Source organism: Dama dama, chromosome 23 (genome assembly GCF_033118175.1).
Source record: "Dama dama isolate Ldn47 chromosome 23, ASM3311817v1, whole genome shotgun sequence".
Classification (NCBI taxonomy): domain Eukaryota; kingdom Metazoa; phylum Chordata; class Mammalia; order Artiodactyla; family Cervidae; genus Dama; species Dama dama.
In genome coordinates this window covers 60700948-60719643 of record NC_083703.1, presented here as the reverse complement: position 1 = coordinate 60719643, position 18696 = coordinate 60700948, and the positions used below count along the sequence as shown (strand labels likewise).

General features: G+C 44.8%; 1 protein-coding gene across 1 annotated transcript; it reads right to left on the bottom strand.

The window, feature by feature from the left end:
- Nucleotides 1-580: 580 nt before the first annotated feature.
- TBC1D20 (TBC1 domain family member 20) lies at nt 581-18431 on the bottom strand. Its single transcript, XM_061126994.1, has 8 exons — nt 18235-18431; nt 10497-10682; nt 8200-8280; nt 5434-5620; nt 5176-5277; nt 4109-4250; nt 3116-3303; nt 581-2853 (listed from the first exon to the last, which is right to left on the bottom strand). The coding sequence occupies exons 1-8, from the start codon at nt 18302-18304 to the stop codon at nt 2598-2600; spliced, it is 1212 nt and encodes a 403-aa protein (XP_060982977.1). The 5' UTR covers nt 18305-18431; the 3' UTR covers nt 581-2597.
- Between the last annotated feature and the right edge of the window lie 265 nt (nt 18432-18696).

Here is an 18696-nt window from a genome sequence, read left to right as displayed (position 1 = left end):
CCTCATTAATATCAAGAGAGTTGGAATCAAAAGGAAATCATGATGAACAACAAAAGACACCCCTATCACTCAGAAAATTCAAAGGCTTTTAGGGGAACTGGTGACAAAACCCAAATATTTATTATACCACACATACCTTTCCTTCAGTTTTCCATTTATCAAAATTCTCTTTAATCAACTATGAAACTGCCACTGAAAATACCTTGCTCCTTCAATGCAGCTCTCTGGTGAGCTCACAGAGGCAGGGCGGTGGTCCTGGCCAGCCCCGTATCCTCCATGAGTCAAATCAAAGGACAGCATGGGCGGCTGGCCTATGGTGGTGGGACACAGTCAGAGAGCCAACTGATGCCTGCTCAGCTTTCAGCCCCTTATGTCTCCCTCTGGGGCAAGGAAACAGTAAACTCAGACAAGTGAGTTCTTGCCTCAGGTGAAAGAGAAACTGTTTCAAGTTCTCCAGGTAAGTCAAAGCCAACCAAGAGTCCATAGCTTAAGGCACAGCTCCAGGTCAGGGGTGGAGGGAGGGAGTATCCAGATGTCTAAAGCCAGAGCCACTCCAACAAGGGAAGAATGACAAGAGGGGTCAGTAATCACATATGGCTGTTTATTTCATACAGGGCTCTGTACAAATTATTTACACGTATTCTTTACAGAATAGTAAACCACTTGAAGGTAAAAACTCTTTCTTCTCATTGGCAGGGGCGAATCCTGATGTCAGCAAAGCTATAAATCATATGAACTTTCTCCTTTCTAGACCACAACAGAAGCAAATGCCACCTGTTTTCCTGGAATCCAAAAAACCGTGGCCTTGGGACTCTGATCACATGCACCTCCCCCCTTCCTCTTCCCCATCATTTCCCTTCAGTATTTACAGATAGACCCAAGATTTGTGGCAGGAGGGGCCAATGATGTACACTTGCAAAGATGATGATAAGACAAACTTGCTGTGGAAGACTGGGAATATCTGTCACATCATCTAGATCTTGGGAAAATTCCCACTGTCGTGATAAATCTACCTTTTCCTAGATTAATCCATTCACATCACGCTAAACCCAGATGGGACTCCTGCTATGGAGAATGATCCGTTGTTTTCGGCTGTAAAGTGCTTAGTGTAACTCATGTAAGTAGATGCCTCTTCTAACCACTCTGCACACTGTGAGAATACGGGGAGGATGTGGAGGTCTGGTGTGGTGGGAGGGAGTGCTTCTGGCATGTTTAAGAAAATACCTGCCAAGAAAGAACAGTGCCCGAGACAGACCAGGAAAAGAAAAGTACATGGCTGCTTCTTACCATACACCCCAGTTCTTCAAAGCAGCAAAAGGCACTTTTTTCCAAGCCACAGTTAATCTAAAACAAACCTAGGTTTGCTTACACGAAAAGCCGTATCAGAAGAACTGAATATGCATCGTGTTCCCTAAGGCCTGGAGAGTCCTTAGGAAGCCTGGAGCAGCGGGGCTGGCTGTCCCAGGCTCCCACCACACGCTTCAGGCTGCAGTTCGTCCCTTTCTGGGTGCTGACAAGTTCCCAGTGACATTTCCAACCAGGAAGGAGAGACCAGCAGCTGAAGAGATAGGTCAAACGCAAAAGACAAAGCCAAGATCATGACTGGATGCTGATCTGGGGGGTAGAAGGGAGACTGAAGGAAAACATGAAGGAAGGAAGGAAAGCTGGACAGGAAGTGGGCACTGTGGAAGTGTGGGGCTGTTTAGAAACAGCAGCTCTGGCTGAAGTGAAATGTTAAATGCTTGAGTAGAAAGGAAACCTCAGGGTTTTAGAAGCTAATCCTTCTGATGAGAACTATTTTTTTCTTCCATGAAGGAACTATTATTTTAAAAGTGGTGGTACTTTACATGTTGGATGTGTGTAATTCTAAAAATAGTAGTAAATATACATTTTTATAACCACTGCGTGGCTTGTGGAAGAGAGTAACAAGAAAAAAAAAAAGGGCAGGCAAAAACCGGCCTATGTCAGGGGTCCTAAAACTTAACATTCCTTCCTGTCTGGAAATGCCCAAGTGATTTCTAGGCTGAAAATAGGTAGGATTTACCTACTAACCTAGTTCACATGTGTCTCTTAGATTTCTGACCAGCTTGGAGCTGTTCTTAAAAGGGGCCAATCTTGCTCCCAGGCCAGCCTCCTCTGCCCCATCCCCTTCATTCCCAGGTCTGACTAAAGTAGCAGCTCCGTCCTTCTTTGTCCAGCTGAAGCAGACAGACTGGAGGAGCCGCCAGGAGGGCCTTCAGTGGTCCAGTTTACTTACGAGCAGCCAAGACATTCCCCAGTGACCAGGCCCAGTGGGTTCCAAAGGCACCCAGGAGCTGCAGAGACCCATTTCCTTCAGCATAAGAGGAGGCAGCAGAGAGCTCACTCAGGCCACGAGGGAGAGGAGTTCTGTGCTCAGGCCCCCGAGTGCCCAGCGTCATGCAGGCTCTGCTACTGGCCTCTGAAGCAAAGGCATCCATGGACAGGAGGGAAAGGGTGCAGGAATAGAAAATCCTTGACAGAAACCCTTTTAATAAAGGAAATTCCACCCCCTCCCAATCTGTCCATGGAAGGGTGAGACTGTGACATCATGTAAGAGGAAGTATCTTCTCTGGCATTTAGGGAAACAGCTGCAGCTGGAACTTTGGGGCCCACTCCAAGGCACTTTTCACCACGGCTAGGGCGGCCGCTCCAAGCGCCACTGTCAGCCCCATCACCGCCAGCTTCACAAAGCGGTTGGTCCTTGGTTTGGTCAGGACATCTTTTGTTCGCTCATCAGGCCGCAGGAGTCCCCGAAACCGCTGTCGCAGTACCATGTCGGGCCTCTGCTGCGCGGATGCCAGCTCAAAGTCTTTGAACGTAGAGGCAGCCGTTCTGCAGAGGAGGAGACAGAAGGGAATGGGATGAAAGAAGAAGGGGAAAAAAATGGACTAAATAGTCTTGAGGGCAGAGCCATCCACTGCTCAGAAAACTCTTCTTGATCAAGACCCATGAAGTTTCAAGTGGGGATTCCACTGGCATAAGCGCAGGTCTCTGGAAAAACCACTCCCAGCCCTGTCCCTACCAGACACACTCATCCATCACTTCTGCTCACTAACAAACACCCCTGTGCAACCAGTGCCTCGGCCCCACTCACTTCTCGGCTTGCGGCTGGGCAGCTGCCTCTCGAGCAAGTTCGGACGGGGGAAACTGAACAAAGAGGTCTCCTGCTCTACTGATCAGTGTCTCGTAGGGCAGGTCCTGAGGGATCTGGGACAACAGGTGGTGGACCGAGGCCATGTCGCAGTCACAATCCAGGACTTCCTGCTCTCGATACAACACGATCTGTGGGGAGCAAGGCCTTGCGTCAGAGACCAAAACACACAAGGGCTTGGCCCCTTCATTTCATTCTCCTTAGAGGTAAATAAATTAGTACCAAACAGGGCTCACCCAAAATGTTCAGCAAATTCCTGTATCTATCTGGGAAGTGATGCTATACTTATCTGAGTGCTTTTCCCAATGGGCCAGCACTTCCTGCTAGAGGCAAACTTCCACACCATGACATGAAAGGCTGACAAAGGAAGGAGGTTTTTTTAGGAGGAAGGAAAGGAGAGAGATTACTGGAGATACCTTGAGCTCTAGCACAGAAGAAATGGTTCAAAACAGTAGAAAGAATGGTCTTGCTTCCTTCAAAACACAATGAACACCACCTCCATCCTCACATCTGATAGTTCAGGCCTCTCTAATAACTGGAGGCCCTCATCCCTGACTAAAAACCGTTTCAACTTTCCATCACAATATCATGCCTCTTCTTAAACCTGGAGTTGGCCATTTGCACTAGCTCCAGAAGTTGTCAACATAAACCCTGATAATTCACAATGCACATGAGCATTTTAAAGGTTAAGAAGAATCAAATAGTAAACAATCTAACAACTTTGTTTAACCAGCATTTCCCAAACTTATTTTTACACAGAATATTTTTGACTCCCATGACTCTCCCAGTAACATTCCAAGAATAGTGTCCAGGACGCCAGCCCAGGAAGTGCTGTCTTTTTTATCTTCCCATAATCACCAGGTTTCCTTTTAGGGAAGATGATCAAGCTGGTCTGGGGGGCACACGCCAAACTGCTGGCTCATGGTCTGTACCTACCACAGCTGCAAAGTAAATGGGCATCAGTGGGTGGCAGGCCAGGAAGAAGTCGTATAACCGCACGACGTGCCTGAAGTCAGACAGGACGTGCCCGAACCAGGTGATGAGCCAGCTGAGCGCAAAGATGGTCCCCACCTCGGCGCTAGGAGCAAGGGAGTCCAGAGGTTAGGTTCCCTGCTGAGTTATGCTGTCCCTCTCCCTGGGCCTTCTTTGTCCTCAGTGCTGTGTGAAGAAAGTAACTGGGGGACATGCTTTCTAGAAAATTCAGCTGCTGATAAATTCAGCATCTTCTCCTCACAAAATATTATAGAAAGTCCTTGCAATATACTCCACATCGTGGCATTAATACCACTGTCAGGTCCTGGTTGGCCTTATCTCCTTGGGTGCTCTCATAATGGCCAAGAAATGTCAACTCCAGGAACAAGAATCAGCTGTTTTCAGAGAACTACACCACTTTCCTTCTGGGAAAGTCACACTCTTTTGAGGGGCACAGGCATCTGTTCTTAGGCTTGAAAACATAACTGTATTAATTGTATACTTAACATGAGATAACTGAAACACCTTAAGACACAGTCTTTTTTTTTTTAAAGAGAGGCAGGTATTGGCCAAGGACACACTTCCAACTAAACAGAAGAGAAAAGTCATACAAGAATTATAAAGAAATATTTCTTCTCCTTGGTGTGTGGTAAATAAAACAACCTACAGATGGCCTTGGGTCCTATAGGACTCTGTACTTCTGTCGTAGCAACAACCTCAAAGTCTACCCTGGCATACTTAGCTCGCCCACCTCTCTCCACTAAATGTAAACTCTTTAAGGGCATGGGCTGTGACATCTGCATTCCTTGAAGACCACAGAACGCAAAAGTGTTCTAAGACTGAGCACAGAACTGAATTATCTAGATTGCTGGTAACTGGAAAGGACAACTCAGAAGAACCTAACACTAATCAACATAAGATGATGACGCAATTAAGCTAGACTTGTGAGGAATAAACAAAGGCTAGGAGAAAGCTGAAGAGGGGTGTCTCTGTGTGTGCATGTGTACACATAAATGTAGACACATATATACCTCTGCATGAAGTCATGGAGTTCTGGATTCACCTGGTCAATGATGGGCATCAGATAGTTTAATATATGCTTGGTATTGTCCATTGTTGGGTCCATGAAATCCCTAGGAGACATTTCAATGAGCTTGGTCAGACCAAACGCTTGGATCAGGGTTGGGGGCAGTTGGGAGTGGGGTTCAACTCACTGAAAACACCAGCTAGAAAACAGGCTGAGGAGTTATCCCCGGGGGGAACTGTCTTCTGCCCTTTTGCTCGGATACCTGAGATGGTGGGTAGACAGCTTCTCTACCAGGGATGTTGCCAGCCTCTCGCCGAGCACCAGCAGAAACGTGACCACGATGTCGTGGTAGCCCTGGTAGTAGTGCAGCTGCGGGTTGCGCTCCAAGATGAGGAGGATGATGTCGATCAGCTCTTCCTGCAGCCCTTCTCTCTGTTCTTCTGGCATGCCTGGAGGAAGGAAGTGGAGAGGAGAAGCACTTGAACAAGGCAAGCAGTCTAGTAACATGGAGGTAAGGAAGACGGTCAGCTGCGGATATGCAGAGAAACTGTTCAATAAAGTAAAACAACTTGGCAACACATTCATGATCCATACGCTGGTGACAGCGGCCTGGCCATGTAGGAAAGAGCCAGACTTGGCAATATTACAGTCGGGGAACCCAGCCAACAACCAAGTCACCACAGGGTGTGATGCCAGCAGGGGGACTACTGGGCAGCATGTGCCTCTTGATGTGCTGGGGTGAAAAGAACTCAACATCGCTTCTGTGGAATTCCTATCAAGAGTGCATCACCTGAATCTTACAAGGAGGAAATAAAAACTGAGGGGAATTTTATAAAGTAACAGGCCTGTCATAAAATACAAAAGAACTAGTCCAGACTAAAGGAAGCTGAAGAGATATGAAGAGTGAATGGAAAATGTACATTTCCTATAAGGAACGTTATTGGAATAAATGGCAAAATATGAGTAAAATCTGTAGATTAGATAGTATTTTTTATTACTGATTTTAAGTGTGACTATGTAAAAAAGAATTGTGTTTTTAAAAAACACACAATGAAATATTTAGGGATAAGGGGGCACCATGTATGTAATTTATTCTTAATAGCTCAGAGGGAAAAAACATGTGTATGTATGGTGAAGGAGAGAGAGAAAACAATACTACAACAAAATCTAGTCAAAGGTTGATGTATAAAGAAATCTGGGAAAAAGCTACCTGGGGAATTCTGTGTCCTAGTTTTGCAGCCTTTTTGTAGGTGTAAAATTACATAAAAGCAAAAAATGTAAGAGATGTGTGCTCCCCTCAGAATCAAACTAAATACCACAGGAAGCACTGATCTTGACCCAGAGATGCAGCTGGAAACAGAGGAGCTGGTCTCGGGAACTCTTTCAGTGCAGGCACCTAGTCTGGCAGCGGTCAGCGTGGCCCCTCAGCTCTTCTGGCTCTTACTATAAAAAAGCCAACCCTTGGCCTCATGACCTGTGTTAGGAGGATGGCACACAACACAGCTTTCCCACACCATTAGGTTTTCCAGTCAAAAGCAGATCTTGTGAGAGAAAACAGCTAACGCAACAGCCCAGACTGAACTGAAAGAAAGGTTTTTAGGTGACAGTGATGCTCGTCTCTTGTGCACTTTTACCCATCCCTTCTCAAAAAGGCATATTGTAGAAGATAAAAAAGAAAATGGGAGTAAACCAAGTACTGTGGTCAGGTAAAGTAGAAGCAGTGAGAGAAAAAAGTAAGCCTTATTTGAAGTTTCGGTATAAAAGTAGTCAGCTAAGTTCAGAAGAACATGAATGTAAAAAGAATATGAAACCACATGGAAAGTTCTGTCTGGAAGAATAATATCCTGGACTGATGTCACATAAATGGAAGAGGAATAAAGGGCTCAGAAGGAAACCAGGTTACCTAGGGAAAAATATGAGATGCATCTGTCCTGTGTGGTCTCCTCAAGACCAGAGAACAGGAGAAGGGGACTGGACTGCAGGTGTATGTGTTTATCAAAACCAAGACGGCAAGCTACTGGCTACACAAGAATCATAAAAGACTTTCTGGGAACCAAGACTGTAAACAGGAGGGATGCCCTTTAATAAACAAAATCCAATGCCAGAGCATGGGCTCAGAAGAGTGAGGCAATGGGTTCTGAGACTCTTGTTCCCTCTAGCAACTGTCCTGTCTTCAATTCAAGGACTTAAGAGGTGCAGCTGCGAAAGCAAGAGAAACAGATGAGGTCCACTGCCCAGTTCCCTTCACTGTGAAAGTGGAGACAACTGTCATTCTTAGTATTTCTGGGAATGGAGAGATAATTTCAGTAACAGACTCTTTAAACACGTAGTGACTGGCCTTCATTCTAGTCCAAGGCCCCAGTATATGTATATGCAAGATTGTTTGTTGTTGTTTAGTCTCTAAGTTGTGCCTGACTCTTTTGTGACTCCAGGGACTGTAGCCCTCCAGGCTCCTCTCTCCATAGGATTTCCCAGGCAAGAATACTAGAGTGGGCTGCCATTTCCTCCTCTAAAGGATCTTCCAGACCCATGGATTGAACCTGAGTCTCCTGCAATGGCAGGCAGATTCTTTACCACTGAGCCACCAGGGAAGCCCATAGGCAAGATACTGCTACTTATAAATGAAGGTATTAATAGCTCCTGTTAGTGACATTTCCAAACCTATCTGCTCTTTCAAGTCAGACTGATGGCTCTAGAAATCCCTATGAAGTCTCTTCTGTAGCTCTAACGGGCAGGGAGAAAACCCTCTTCTCTCATGTACCACCTCTAAGCCAAGAGAAATTATTTTGGGCTCAGGCCTTCACAGTGGGGGTCTGAATGGACTGACTCAATGAAAGAATGACTCAGCAGACTGGGAGCATGACGGGTCCCTGAGGAGGGAGGGTCCTGGACATGGTCACGTTCTGTGCTAGGACGTAAACGTCTTGGGACGAGCAAACCCAACAGTGTAATGTAACTGAAACTGGACTGAAGCCACCCTACCAAACCTCCCCCTCCCCACTCCAAAGACAGACAGAGCGTGTCTCACCAGGCGGGAACCGCCGTAAAGACCGCCGGACATCCAGGAGCACTTGTTGGTAGTCCTTGCTCATCTCTCGTAGGTTTTTTCCTATTGGAGGAGAAGGAACATGTTATTGTAGGAATGCCTGGGAAGCCACAGCAAGAGCAACACATCCTGGCATGACACAAAAGGCCTGGAAGACACACTCAAGGCTTTTCCTTGAAGGGGATATGACTCAAGATACAATGTGTGGACAGGAACCCCTGGTTTAGTTCCAAACACGCTGTTTCATGCAAGTCATGATGACCGTGAGAGGAAGGAAGACAGATTATCCAGGAGCAATAGAGCAGCAGCGGAAAAGTCAGGAGGCCAGGACCCACTGTGAGTTACTGGGAACCACTCTGAATTTCAAAGTTCACATCTGTAAAATGGGGATTATTCCCTTCCATGTGTACCTCTCAGATTTCTGTTAAGCATCAAGTAAGATCATGAATGTGGAAATCACCGACTGCTGGAAAAACTCTAACATCTATAAAGTGTAGGGAAGATTGAGCTGTTCAGAAAGTATTAAGATAAATGTATATGGAGAAGAACCCAAGCTCTCTTAACCCTGAAATTCTAAAACTAAAACATTGGTAACAGGAGACAGTACTTGTGTTCAGTTGCTAAGCCCAACTGAAAGCAAGGAGGCAGACTCTAGCTGTTATACATGTAACAAGTGTACATTTCCTTCATAACAGAAATCAAAACTTAGCAGAGAAGCCTGTAGAATATTTCCCCACACACAGACTTCATCTTAAAAAGATATGAGAAAATTTGGAATTTGACAGAACACCATCTCAGGATTTAGAGTGTGAATATGGCAATGTCTATTCCTTCCAACAAAAGATCACTGCTCTGAGGCAGCCCAGGTCCAAAGACAATAACAAGTGGCAACTTAAAACATCTACTTGGCCACACCATGAAACTGTGAACTTTTTATTGGTTGTGGCTGTTTTAATCATCTCTGGTACCTCTGGTACCTAATGGCACACATTGGGAGCACAACTGTGTGTGTGTGCTCAATCACTGCATCCCCATGGACTGTAGCAGAATTAGTACTTGCCAAATGAATGAAAGAATCCCCAACACCTGGACTGTTGCCAAACATAGTAGGAAAACAATAAATGTAAACTCAATGAATGACAGAGTGGATTCAGAGTTTTCTGTACTTTCTTTCTTATTCTGCACTGTATTCTAGAAACTTTTTTTTTATTACACGGGTCTTGCAGATAAAGTACAGTTAGTTGTCCCTTGGTATTTGAGGGGGACTGGATCCAGGACGCCCAAGGATAGCAAAATCCACTGATGCTCAAGTCCCATATATTAAACAGTTTAACATTTGCACATCCTGTTGTATACTTAAATCACCCCTAGATTACTTTCAAAACCTAATAGAAGGTAAATGCTATGTAAATAGCTGCCAGAGCACAACAAATCCAAATTTTGCTTTTGGGAAATTCCTGGAGGTTTCTTCCCCCCAGAATATATGTGCGTGTGTGTACGTGCCTTTTTTTGGCCTTGCCAGGTGGAATGTAGGATCCTAGGTTTCTGACCAGGGACTGAATCCATGCCGCCAGCGTTGGGTGTGTGGAGTCTTAACCACAGGACCTCTGCGGAAGTCCTTCCAGAGTATTTCTGATACATGGTTGGTTGAATCCTTGAACTTGGAGGGCCACTTGAAACAGCTTTTCATAGAATTACAGAATTTCAGAATTCAAAATGTTCTCAGTATTTCCCTATAAAAAGTTTTTTTTTTTTTTTTTTTTAAGGACTATAAGAGGCATTATATCTCCGTAGAACCCCACGTTTCTCAAATGTCCATCTGTATCAGAATTATGTGGGATTTTTTGCTAAAATACAGATTCTTGCTTCTAGGTGAATATAAACTGGAACATGCATTTTGTGTTTTGACTGCACTGTGTGGTTTGTGGGATACTAGTTCCCGGATCAGGAATGGAACCCAGGCCCCTGGCAGTGAAAGCAGGGACTCCTAACCACTTGACCATCAGGGAATTCCCAGAATATATATTTTTAATAAACTCCCCTAACTAGCCAGTAATAGCTCCCTCCCTACCTAATAAAAGCTCATTCCATTTTTAATTAAAATTTTATTTTGCAGTTTGGTCTTATTTTCACAGTAGGCCCAAGCATATCCTAAAACGCTTCAGGTGTTTACACGTCTACTCTTGGTTTGAAATGAGCATAAAAATTAAAGACCCTGGAATTCTTTTTTCCTTGCCTCCTAGACAAACTCCCATCACAGCACTTCTTCCCCTAACTACCTGATATAGGAGGTGGATCATTGGTGTTGACATTGAGGAGCTTGGGCCACACTTTCCTCCTGATCTCATCGGTCAGGAGCCCTCCTTCACTGATCGCCATGCGTCTAAGGGCAGCCACATCAGTGGGCTCACTGTTCAGAGCCTGGTAGATCTCTGCCACTTTCTTTTTCCTTTTGGCATTAAAGTCTGCAAAACAGAATGGAAAAGGGCATTAGGCACATATTTACCGTGTGTACCTCTTCTGTTCAGGGCTCAGTCTCCTTACTTGGTTTGAAGTAAGGTAGATATATTTAAAGTCAATTTACTGATGAGCATGGGCTTCCGAGGTGGTGCCAGTGGTAAGGAACCTGCTTGCTGAAGCAAGAGACATAGGAGACATGGGTTTGATCCGTGGGCTGGGAAGATCCCCTGGAGAAGGAAATGGCAACCCGCTCTAGTACTCTTTTCTGAAAAATCTAATAGACAGAGGAGCCTAGAGGGCTACAGTCCACTGGATCGCAAAGAGACACGACTGAAGTGACTCAGTATGCATACACACACACTGATTAGCATATATGGTGTGTGAAACACTAAGGAGACATACCATGTAAGTAACCAAAAAGGAATTATAGTAAATGCTCAGTACATTTAGGCATATCTAATAGCTACTGTTCATGTTTTCCTAAAGAATGCTGTGCTTCATTAATGCTAAACTTCACAGAGCATTGTTGTTGTTAAGTCAACTCTGCGACCCTATGGACTGCAACATGCCAGGCCTCCCTGTTCCTCACTATCTCCTAGAGTTTGCCCAAGTTCATATCCATTGAATCGATGATGCAATCCAACCATCTCATCCTCTGTCACCCTCTTCTTTTGCCTTCAAACTTTCCTAACAGCAGAGTCTTTTCCAATGAGTCAGCTCTTCGCATCAGGTGGCCAAAGTACTGGAGCTTCAGCTTCAGCATCAGTCCTTCCAATGAGTATGCAGGGTTGATTTTCCTTTGGATTGACTGGTTTGATCTCCTTGCTGTACATGGGATCTCAAGAGGCTTCTCTAGCACCACTAGAGAAAGCATCAATTCTTCAACGCTCAGTCTTCTCTACGGTTCAACTCTCACATCCATACATGACCACATATCTCTTAATATAATAAATTTTCTCTGTTATTTACTTAGGAAAAATGTACATGCATGTCACCAAAATTCAGTATTACATTTTCAAACAAAACCACATGTGAAAAAAGCCTCTGGTTACATGCTAATACAATTGGAAAACATCAGAATCACATGGAGGTATTTTCAAAAGCAGAATGTCAAAGGGTATATCTGGGACTCCACTGTAGCTAGCAGTAAAAGGGGCATGCTACTGTTTCTCAAGAACCACATTAATCACTGGTGATCAGGAAGTAATGTATTAAGCATCTTATATCCTCATGTGATAGTTTGTTATTTATACACAGGCATTTTACTGTGTTTAAATTACTTTTTTAGGAGACTAGTTGAGAGTTTTTTGTGGTTAATGTGCATCATACTATAACTGGCTCTATTTAAAATAATGGGGTAACAGGCTCTCAGAATTTTCATGCAGAATGTTTACTTCTAGGAACAGCAAACACAAGAAAAGTTTAAACTATTCAACCCACTGAAGAGATGTCACATAGCAATGCGCTGTAATCGTCTGAAAAAAGGTATGAGCAGACACCAAGAGCTCAGACACCTATGGGTCAGGCTAATCTAAGAAAGTATTATGGAAAAGTGAAATTTAAAAAGAAAGGGGAGGATTCAGAGAGGAGAGGAGGAGACCAGAAGAAAGGCTTGAAGACAGAAACACAGGCCCTTTCATTAGGAAGTATTTATGTAGCATATACGAGGGGCAGGGCATTAGTATTGATGTAAAGTAGAAGATAACACTGGAAGGTAGGTCAGGCCTTAGAAAGGACTAACATCAGAAGGTAAGTGAGGTTTTTAGGACAGACACTAAGCAGCCTTCCTCAGTTATGCTCTATTCTGAGGCAACAGTATACAAACTGTTTCCATGACAAAGCTGCATATTGTTAACACAAATGAAAGGTGGTTCCAATAAGCCTGGTCACCTATCTATGAGAGAGAGCTGTGACATAAACCTTATCAACTCAGGCACCAACTGGTTTGGAGTTCCATGCAATTGGAGGTGCAGACAGGACAGGATGCTTTTTCACCCAGGTAAACCTGTTCTCCTGGCTAGACTGTTATTTTTCCTGGTGACCTAGTAGGTGAATCTGCTCCAGGCAGTCTGAGAGATTTCTGGTTTACATCTCTATTTCTGGCATAATTAATTGTTCATAGCAAACCCCTCCTCCCATCTGCACTCCCCAAAATGTTCCAGGTTGATGCTAAATTCAATGGTTACTCTATCTAGAAATCAGGAAAAATCAAGTCCCAATTCCCAATCAATCAGCACAGCACCAACTGTAACAAAATGTTTATTTACAAGGTGCTTCAAGCTCTTGGCTTGGACATGTCTTACCATCTATCCATGCACCTACCTGTCCATTAATGTATCCATTCATTTAGCAACCCGTCATTTCACGAGCAACTACTCACAGTAAAGCGCCAGGCTGTGCTGCACTGTGCTTAGTCCCTCGGTCGTGTCTGACTCTTTGTGACCCCATGGAGGGTAGCCCGCCAGGCTCCTCAGTCCATGGGGAGTCTCCAGGCAGGCATACTGGAGTGGGTCGCCATGTCCTCCTCCAGGGGATCTTCCCAACCCAGGGATCGAATCCACGTCTCCCGCATTGCAGGCGGATTCTTTACCGTCTGAGCCACCAGGGAAGATCATGAATACTGCAGTGGATAAACTATCCCTTCTCTAGGGGATCTCCTTGACCCAGGAATTTAACCAGGATTTCCCACATCGCAGGTAGAGACTTTACGCTGAGCCACCTGGGAAGTCCATATAACAACATAGGATGAGACAAAATATGAGCAGCAATTGAATTTTTAGCAAAGAAGAAAATAAGATTAAAAAAATTTTTTTAACTTGAGTGTTCTTGTACTTTGTACTTTCTACACAGCACAAATTAGGAACACTTAAATGGTAATACTGAATTTTTTTTTGAGGTATCTGATATTTAGAAACCCTATTAATCTATTTGCTAAGAGTTTGGAAATTTTTCCTCAATTATTTTTAGACATATGTCTACCCTGCCCCTTTTTCCACTTAAGCTATTCAGCAATATGAGGGAAAGGAAAAGTGAAAGTGTCAGTCGCTCAGCTGTGTTCAAGTGCAACTCTATGGGCCGTAGCCCACCAGGCTCCTCTGTTCACAGGATTTTCCAAGCAAAAATACAGCAGTGAATTGCCATTTCCTTTTCCAGGCGGAAAGGAAAACCACTGCTTATATCTTGGGGGAATTAACACTGTTTGCAATCAAGGGGATTTTTAGTGTGTGTTAGTCGTTCAGTTGTGTCCAACTCTTCGCAACCCCATGGATTGCAGCCCAACAGGCCCCTCTGTCCATGGGATTCTCCAGGCAAGAATACTGGAGTGGGTAGCCATTTCCTTCTCCGGGGATCTTCCTGACTAGGGATCAAACCTGGGTCTCCTGAATTGCAAGAAAGTTCTTCACCGTCTATTTTAACTATTTCTGAACCCAAATCATTGCTCCAATACTTATTTCTCTCAAAAATTCTGTTTGGATTCTATTTAAGTCCTACATTTCAAAATTTACTGCTGTCATCCTGATTCTGATGCTCTGTGGGAACTCAATACATATGGGCGGAATAGAATAAATAATTTAACATAGCTACTGTTCCTCTGGAAAAATTGGCCTATAGTAAATGGCATTATTTCCCCATATTACTATTAATATTAAGAATATCCTCACTGTAGGAATTTCCCGGGTGGTCCAGTGGTTAAGAATCCACCTTCCAAAGAGGGAACACGGGTTTGACCCCTGGTCAGGGAACTATGAGCCCACACGTCATGGGCCAACTAAGCCTGTGTGCTGCAACCAGAGAAGCCTGCATGCCACAACAAGGAATTCGTGCTGCAATAAAGATGTGACGCTGTCAAATAAATAAATAAATTTTTAAAATTAAAAGCAGACAATACTCATTGTGTAACTCTAAATAGATTTATAGGCACTTTGGCCTTTTTCTAAATCTAGTGGTGATTCCCAGGGTAGAATGCTGCTCAACTGTAGATTTTAGCTGTTGTCTGTTCAGACCCCAACATCACCTTTCTCAATCCCATATTTAAGTGATAAAATGTTAGTGGAAGATGAAGAAGGCACTCCTATGTGTGCACACACAAATATTTCATTGCACCTAATGTACAAGTTTTTGATTGATATAAAAAGGTAGGAGAATATAGAAAAAAACTTAAATGATCTGGAGATGTATAAATTACACAGTGATAAGGTCAACTGTGAGACTACACAATGAGGTAGAAAAAGTTAATCGGAGTCTCAACCGAACAATTAATCTACGCATATCCTCTTTGCTATAGAAGGAGAAAAATCAGAGCTACTCTTGGGATGCATGGAAAAAGGTTAAAATAACTTTCCTCCTCCGGGGGATCTTCCCAATGCGGGGACTGAATCCGCATTTCCTGTGTCTCCTACATTCGCAGGTGGATTCTTCAGCAACTGTGCCACCTGGGAAGCCCAATGTCTAACTATCTATTTTAAGATAAATTTTACATATGGATTTTGGGGTAGGACACATTTCTGGACTTGAGAATGCTTTATTTGGCTTTGGGATAAAAGCCTACATTTCATCTACCGATTGTATGAAGTGAAGTCGCTCAGTCGTGTCCGACTCTTTGCCACCCCCATGGACTGTAGCCTACCAGGCTTCTCCGTCCATGGGATTCTCCAGGCAAGAATACTGGAGAGGGTTGCCATTTCCCTCTCCAGGGGATCTTCCCGACCCAGGGATCGAACCCGGGTCTCCGGCATTGCAGGCAGATGATTTAACCTCTGAGCCACCAGGGAAGCACAGATTGTATACATGTAAGTCAAATCCCCTTGAATCCTTTCTTCTCCAGTTTTGCTCTGTTTATATGAGATGTACTATATATTCCAAAACTGGTATCTTCCAAACTCCTTTATAGTAAAGGTCTTGGCTTTCACAACCATGACAGAATGAAATGACTATCCTACAGCTGGCTGCAAAATATAAGGCACTGCTATAAATAAATCCCTGCTGTCTAAAAAGTAATTAATTCAACAGAGGAAAAAGGAATGATATTGGCACTACTTGACCAGCTCTCCATTAAAATGATCATTTAAATAAGGGGCACTGAAACAGTAGTTCTTAACAACTCTGATAAGGATGACTGAGTCTGTTATTGTCTCAAATCTCTCCCTACTCTGGCTATGGAAGTCAAGTAAAGCTTTCTGTTTCCTCAGAGCAACAGGTATCTTCAAAAACATCTGGCTTGGGAAACTTAATATATAGTTAAGGACAATGGCAAACAATGAGCACTAGCTACGCTTCCTCTAAAAGTTTTTCCACATCAGCAAAATACGTGTCAGTGACTTAAATCAGGTAAATGATCTATACACTTAATATGCATCTTATGTGCAAGAATAAAATTCCATACTGATTATTTGGTTTAAGCTTGCATATCAAGAAAGCTTCACAGACTTTAAACAGAAGTTAAAATTAGCAACGCATTGCTGCTGTTGTTTAGTTGCTTCAGTCATGTCTGACTCTTCTGCGAACCATGGACTGTAGCTCCCTAGGCTCCGCTGTCCATAGGATTTCTCAGGCAAGAATACTGGAGTGGGCTGACATGTCTTTCTCCAGGGAATCTTCCCCACCCAGGGATCGAACTTGTCTCTGGCATTCCAGGCATATTCTATACCACTGAGCCACCAGGGAAGCTCCCCTAGGCCTTAATCAAAACGATGGAAGAGCCAGTCAGATAGAGAGCCTCCCAGATAGACAGACACCCCCAGCTCCACTCCTTGAACTCCTGATGTTGATGCTGGAAATTAACTTAAAAATTTATGCCTACAAAAAAAGAGAATTACAGTGGGAGAGGAAAACCTAACCTTATTCTGATAAAGTTTAAGTGTTAGTCTCTCAGTCATGTACAACTCTTTGTAACCCCACAGACCCTCCAGGGTCTTCCGTCCATGGAATTCTCCAGGCAAGCATACTGGAGTGGGTTGCCATCCCCTTCTCCAGGGGATTTTCCCAACCCAGGGATCGAATCTGAGTCTCCTGCATTATAAGTGTATTTTTTACCATCTGAGCCACCAAGGAAGCCCTATTCTGAGTAAGGTTCCCATCAAAAATAAACAAAAAAGAAACTGTTTTTGGAGGTCCCAATTAGTTTCAACAAACAGTACGCAAATTAGCAGAGATTCAACGACTACCTGAAAAATAAAGACAAGTACATATGAAGAATGATTGCTCTATCCACTCCCCAAAATGGAGAAAAAGAGAGTAAATCAATCCCATCATAACCTCTACAAAGGAGAGTTAACAGTATTAGTAACCTCTCCAATTCTCCAAGATCATGAAAACCAAAACACCAAAAATAAATAAATAAAACTCCTCTCATCTTTAAATTCCTCCCATTTATCCAGAGAAGCAAAATTCTGGACACTAAAGTCTCGCAACCTAGGCACAGTTGCACTCCAACAGGTCACAAGACCCATATGCCACTTGGGGCAATGACTATTATGCCATGAGGACAGATGTCATACAAACATCAGGAAAGGGTTACAAGGCCAAAGGGCCCAGAGGAGTAATATGAGGAGTGAGCTTCATTTCCATAGAGGACTGGAAGAGGAGAAAAAGGTAATAACAAAATGAACTCAGAGAAACAAAACTTGGGTTGCACTGGTGGTTAGTTCTGCTATGGGAATCATCCACCAGAGGATGGAAAAGTGGGAAAGTTACCTTACTCTTTCCCAGAGGGCAAAGAGATTATTTCACCTGGTACAGAGTAAACGTTAATAATTTTAACTGTCATGTATTAACCAGTCGGTAAAACATATTTGAAAACATAGTGCACAATGAAACTCTTTCATGGAAATTATTTTAAGGCAGTATAAAAAATAGACTTGCTTTTTACACAATTCAATAACATTAAAATAGGCGGCACAGGATTGGGACAGAGAATAGATTGGTAGTTGGCAGGAGCTGTGGAGAATGGTGCCTGCGGAGGGATGGTCTTTCTTTTTGGCATTAGAAATGCCGTGGAATTAAGACAGTGCGATGGTTGTCCCACCTTGTAAAAATTACTAGGAACCACAGAACTGTACACTTTAAAGGGTGAATTTCACGGTAATTAAAAGAAATGTGTCCAGCGCGTCAGTCCAGACGACGACGACCGATGAATGAAGTTTGGAAAACTAGCCTGACCACTAGGGAGGCGGCCCCCCGGAGCCTGCGGACGTGGCCGGACAGTCTCGGCCGGGAGCGAGGCTTGGCCTCGGGTCTCGGACGAGATGGGACGTGGGTCCCCGCCGTCCTTCCCACTAGGGGGCTCGGGTCTGCCGCCAGTGTTCCTGCGGTCCCCTCAGCATCCGCTGACACCCCCTCCTCCCCAATTCCAGGCTGTCTTCCCCTTCAGACGTAACACGGGCCTTCAGTCTTTTCCTTTTTCGCTGTCCCGACCCTGGCCGGCGGCCCTGGGCGCAGCCCGCGCGGTCGTCCCTGGCCCCCCGGCCTGCGGCCCCCTCCTCCCGCAGCTGTCCCCTGCCCCCCCGGGCCGCCCCTATCCCGCAGGCCGCTCCTCGCCGCCCTGGCCGGCTTCCGTACCTGTCTTTTCCGCGCCGCCGTCCCAGCGGCGGGAGGTGGGGCCGTCACCCTGGGCACTCCGGACGGCCATGTCCCGGGGGCCCGGGCTCGAGCCCGAGCCCCGGCTGGTGGCGGAGCAGACCGAAGACGCGGCTTCGGCCGCAGGTTCCAGCGCCTGCTCCGTGGAGCGAACTCGGCTTGGTCAGCCCGCGGCGCGCAGGCGTCCCCGCGCCGGCCCCGCCCCACGCCGGCACGTGACCACCCGCTACGCTGCGCGGGCGGCGGCGGGGCCGAGTTTGTCACTGGCGCGCAGGCGCCGGAGGGGCGAGCGAAGAGCTCGGGGAGCGCGCCACGGAGAGTTTGTTCCAACTGAACTTATAGAGCGTAGCAGTCTTGAAGTAATGTGTTCAGGAGCAGATTTTTATCATTTCTTTTGGTTTTCTTTATCTGTAAAGTGATACGGATGATTATAGAAGTACTGGA

Coding starts and splice junctions, on each gene's coding strand:
- TBC1D20 (XM_061126994.1), bottom strand. CDS start 18,304: ATGGCCGTCCGGAGTGCCCAGGGTGACGGCCCCACCTCCCGCCGCTGG. Junction 8,281..10,496: donor TGATCCACCTCCTATATCAG/GTAGTTAGGGGA, acceptor CTCCTCCAATAG/GAAAAAACCTACGAGAGATG. Junction 2,854..3,115: donor GCCCAGCCGCAAGCCGAGAA/GTGAGTGGGGCC, acceptor CCTCCTCTGCAG/AACGGCTGCCTCTACGTTCA.